General features: G+C 39.3%; 1 protein-coding gene across 1 annotated transcript in view; it reads left to right on the top strand.

The window, feature by feature from the left end:
* Window positions 1-3,672: 3,672 nt before the first annotated feature.
* Window positions 3,673-4,342, top strand: part of LOC131890560 (glycine receptor subunit alpha-4-like) — a gene marked incomplete in the record, with an annotated part of 12,631 nt that continues 11,961 nt past the window's right edge. The window contains 1 exon segment of the mRNA XM_059239929.1: window positions 3,673-4,289. Coding sequence (XP_059095912.1) covers window positions 4,087-4,289 — 203 coding nt within the window.

The raw sequence follows: 4,342 nt of genomic DNA, 5'->3' as shown, positions 1-4,342 counted from the left end.
ACTCAATATGGTTGAAATTTTGTATAGATCATTTTTTCTTCCATATTTTGGTGGTGTAGAATGGTACCATATCTAACGTGACAATTTACAGTTAAGATGAAATTGTTTTTTCCCTGTGTCAATAACAAGTGGTCACTATTATACTAATCCTTTTGGCTATGGTTGTCAACCTCCCGTTGTTGCATATGTTTGCCCTCATCTTTGGAGCGGTCAAGCTTGATGTTCTTGGAAAACTGACAGGGTTCATTGCCTCTTTCCATTCATGGGGCAAAAGTAATTTTGGGCTGATGTAGAAAATACACTTTTGGGAATTGAGTAATTACATTGTACAATTGACTTCATGTATCAGGTTTTTTTTATTACCTCCAACTGAACGTTGGAAATGCTTCAACCACCATCAAGTGGGGAATCTTATTGATTTCCCCATTCGTCTTTCTTCTTATCCTTGAAATCCAGACAAAACCATCGTCAAACTAAATGTCATTCCGGGAAGTCAACTTGGCATATTTGCCAAGGCCTTATTTGTTGAGAGAAACGACAAGGGGACAAGAGAACATTGGCAAATAATTGATAGTGTAATAAATCGTTAAATACACCTAATCTTAAGTCTTCCAGTTCATATTCAGATCAGTAGCTACGTAAAGTTTTGAGTAACTGGATCATTGGACAAGGAATCGAAAACCGAATGTTTTACCTGAGAAAATAGAAATCAGAGGCTAGATTGGAGAATGTATTGTATTTCCCTTATTTACATTTCATCAACTTTGAAGCCAACTTACAGGCAAACGAAATGTCAACACCTTGGAGACTTCATGCTTAACTGAATTCACTTTACCATGCTTTTCACATTTTGTTCCTTTCATTCAGCCTGTGCAACCCCAAACTCAGACTTCCATCTATTTGGGATGTGTCTTTGTAGGCCGAGCAATCACCATAAAAGAGGGGAACCACGTCAAATCAAGGACCTAATCTAGATGTTCAAGTTTGATCATGGCACCTCTCTCCTTCTTTCTACCGTCCAACAAGTAAGTCGCCATCTTTTCTCCGCTTCAGCCTCGCCCTCTTTCTCTTTCTCGCTCTCCTATGAACATTTACATAGCTCACAATTGCTGTACCTTCATCAAACTCAACATGGTGCCCTTTACTCTCCTTCACTGCACTCCCCTCTTATTCATTTTTACCTAAACGGAAATGAAACTCCACTAGAGGTTTATATTGTCTTCCCAACGTCTGACAAAGTAAAACACAGTAGATAGAAGAAAGATTCTGCCTGTGCTACAAAACAGCTAGTTTATTTTTCCACTTATGGAAAGGATTGAGAGCAACTGTGCAGTACTAAATGCCATTAATCTAGAAACATGGACAAGGGGAACAAGATGGTATCTAAAATTCATTACAAGGGGACTTATGCTATTAAAAGATTATAACAAATAATTTATTCACTGTTCTTATCTTTTTTTCATTTGTTTTTTCAAAGGCTATTCTAACCGCTACAAGGAATGTAATCCCCAGCATCATCAACATGAAAGGTCATAACTTGTCTATTTATTACCTTACAATCTTTGTGTGATATTTGGTCTACCAATGAATTTGAGCTGGCAGACCGAGCTAATCCTTGAATGTAGGGTTGATCTGGAATGCTACTTGAAAATTTGTCCAGGTATGACTTGAAAGATGACCGGATCAATAAGGCCTATATATTCCCTACAAATATTAGAGGGAAGCAAATTAAATAATGAAGAAGCCCGAGAGAGAAGAGATGTGGACTTCATTGTTCGAACTAGCCTGGATTCTCGAAGGCTTGAAGGTGCTCTCAAAACGCACATTAAGCCTCTACTGTCACTAGAATTGACCCGAAATCCTGGGTTGGGACAAAGCTCATGGATACATTCGAAGACGTACAGTATCAGATACCTTTCGAACCTTCTCTGAACACTGTACAGTCCCAACTTTTCTAGTCTCTCCCAATACCAGAGATCTCTCAATCCTGTGATGTTTGTAGTGAAACATCTTTGGACTTTTTTGACCTTTTGCAACCCTGCTGAACTCAGAGGGTCCCAAATGGGTGAAGCATATTCACAATCAACTTATGCATTGTGATGCTATCTCTGGATTTAAATGTGCAATATATCCAACCACACATTTGAAAAGCTTTACCCATCTTCAACTGGATATGCTCATTGAACTTTCCATTTATTTGGAGAACTACACCTAAATCTTTCATATATGAGACCTGCTCAATATCTTTAGTTCCATTACCTACAAGTGAAGTATTTGTGGCAAGCGTATGCTTGCTCTAGTGATAGCTCATCTGTGATATGTATAAATAGCTAAGAACTTAAAGGAATTTATCAGTCAACTACCATCTCATGACTCATTTCAAATTCTACAGTTTTCAAATGGAACACAGACTTTCCCAAACTGTTCATATTCAGCTTATTTTTCAGACCAGTCACTTATAATAACTCCCAAGATGTTCGTCTAAGTGGCAAATGAAATAAGTAGACATCAGTTGTTTGATAGGCATAGTGCTTGGAAAGGTACGTCTAATTCATTACATTTTGATTACAATGCGATGAAAATGATTTATTCTTTACATCATTTTTGGCTCATTCACAATTGTAAAAGCTTGTTTTTTACCTTAACCTATTCAAAGCGGCATAGCTGATCAACCTTGATGATCTAGGAGCAAAAATCAACTAATTAGATTTTCAAACTTAAGTTGGTCTTTAAGAATGGATCTACACCAAGATGATGGTTAGACCGGATTACCTCTTCCCTATGCCTATGGGCTAGTTTTACTCTCATTTGTCCCAAGTGATATTCTGCAACTAGAAATCTATAATAAACCTTTATTTTGCACATAGATCCTGTGCAACGGTCCTCGGCACCTAAATACTTAATAGAATGGTTTTGAAAGGTTTTGACAAAGACTTTAAAGTTCATAAAATAATCATGGTGTATTGGCCCAGAACAGCCCTTGGTGGCCAATCACTGAAGACCAAGAAATAATCAAGTCATCAATATGGTAGGAATGTTCTTAATGTTCACTTCTTGTGAGGATATTGCGAAGTTGTGCAAAAAAAAAATAAAAGAAATTACATCACTGACTCAAAGTTATTGCCGATTCTTGACCTTATCCGTGAATTTTGAGCAACCCATTACACTGCGTGCAGCATGCTTGAATGTGTTTGTTTGTCTCATATTAAGGTCTTATTCATCATTGTGTTAAGAGTTATCTTGAAAGTGACCTTTGGATAGCTCATAACATTTCAACGTTTTTAGGAAGGAAAGACATCAATTTTGGTTAGGGTTATCATAAATGTTAAACTCTGGTCTTGCCAACTACCAGTGTATATATTTTGTATGAAACATCTGAGATACCTCTTGTAGGTGTTCCTGTCCGTTTAGGTAAATAACCTCTGTGATGAACTATTTTCGCCAACTTGACTTTAGTTACTCAATCATTGAAGAATGTTGGTGGAGTCTTAGCTAGTCTAACAAGCTTGCAGCCACCCTGAATTTGAAGTCTCCAATTTCGGAGGACTTGGGCAAGCTCTCAACTGTCTTCTTCAAATCCATAAATGGCAGTTCGGTGTGACAACCTTAAGAGTCCATCCAACATTTTTTCGACGCTCTCCCAAACAAAGTGTAGTTGGTGAGTGACCGGCCAATCACGGAATGTATATTCTTTCCCTCCCCCTTTAGAGTCCTTGATGATTGGGGACGTTCCAACGCCTTCCACCGTCTTTCCCTCTGCAATTCCCCGTTCTAAATCAGTCCTCGTCGAGAGGCTCGGACCAGATCCGCTTGGAAAAGCGGGAAAGGCCCAAGGGCGAACCAAAGCTGGGGCCTGTTGTTCTTTATTGCCTCGAAGCCAACGGATTGATGGTTGGCTATCCCTCAGAGAGTCCTGGTGGCTGTGCTCATTCAATGGGAAATGAATTTCTCAAGATCGGCCTTGGCGTTGAGTGGGACCTAATTTCTGTTTAAAAACAATTTCCCCTGGTTCTTGGAGGACTCAAGCCAAGATTAGTCGTCTTTGTAATCAGCGTCATTATCAAGCACCAGTGAGTGGCACACTTCATGAGTAATGAGAGCGATGACCTCAAGAGCCGAGGGTTGACCGCCCTTGATAATCGGGACCCAACCTCCACAATGCTTGTCAAGATCTCCACTCAGTCGAAGGCACAAAGAACCATGGATCTCCGATGGAAACAAGTGTTGGTGCTAACGGCCTTGGTTTTAGACTTTTCTTGTGTACTGGCTTCGGGGAACAACGATATTGAGTACGTATAATCCTTTAATCGATTAATGAGTGACGATTAGCCATCATTATCCT

Source organism: Tigriopus californicus, chromosome 11 (assembly GCF_007210705.1).
Source record: "Tigriopus californicus strain San Diego chromosome 11, Tcal_SD_v2.1, whole genome shotgun sequence".
In the NCBI taxonomy this organism is placed as follows: Eukaryota; Metazoa; Arthropoda; class Copepoda; order Harpacticoida; family Harpacticidae; genus Tigriopus; species Tigriopus californicus.
The sequence above is the reverse complement of the archived record's forward strand: the minus strand, read 5'-3'. Positions and strand labels throughout refer to the sequence as shown.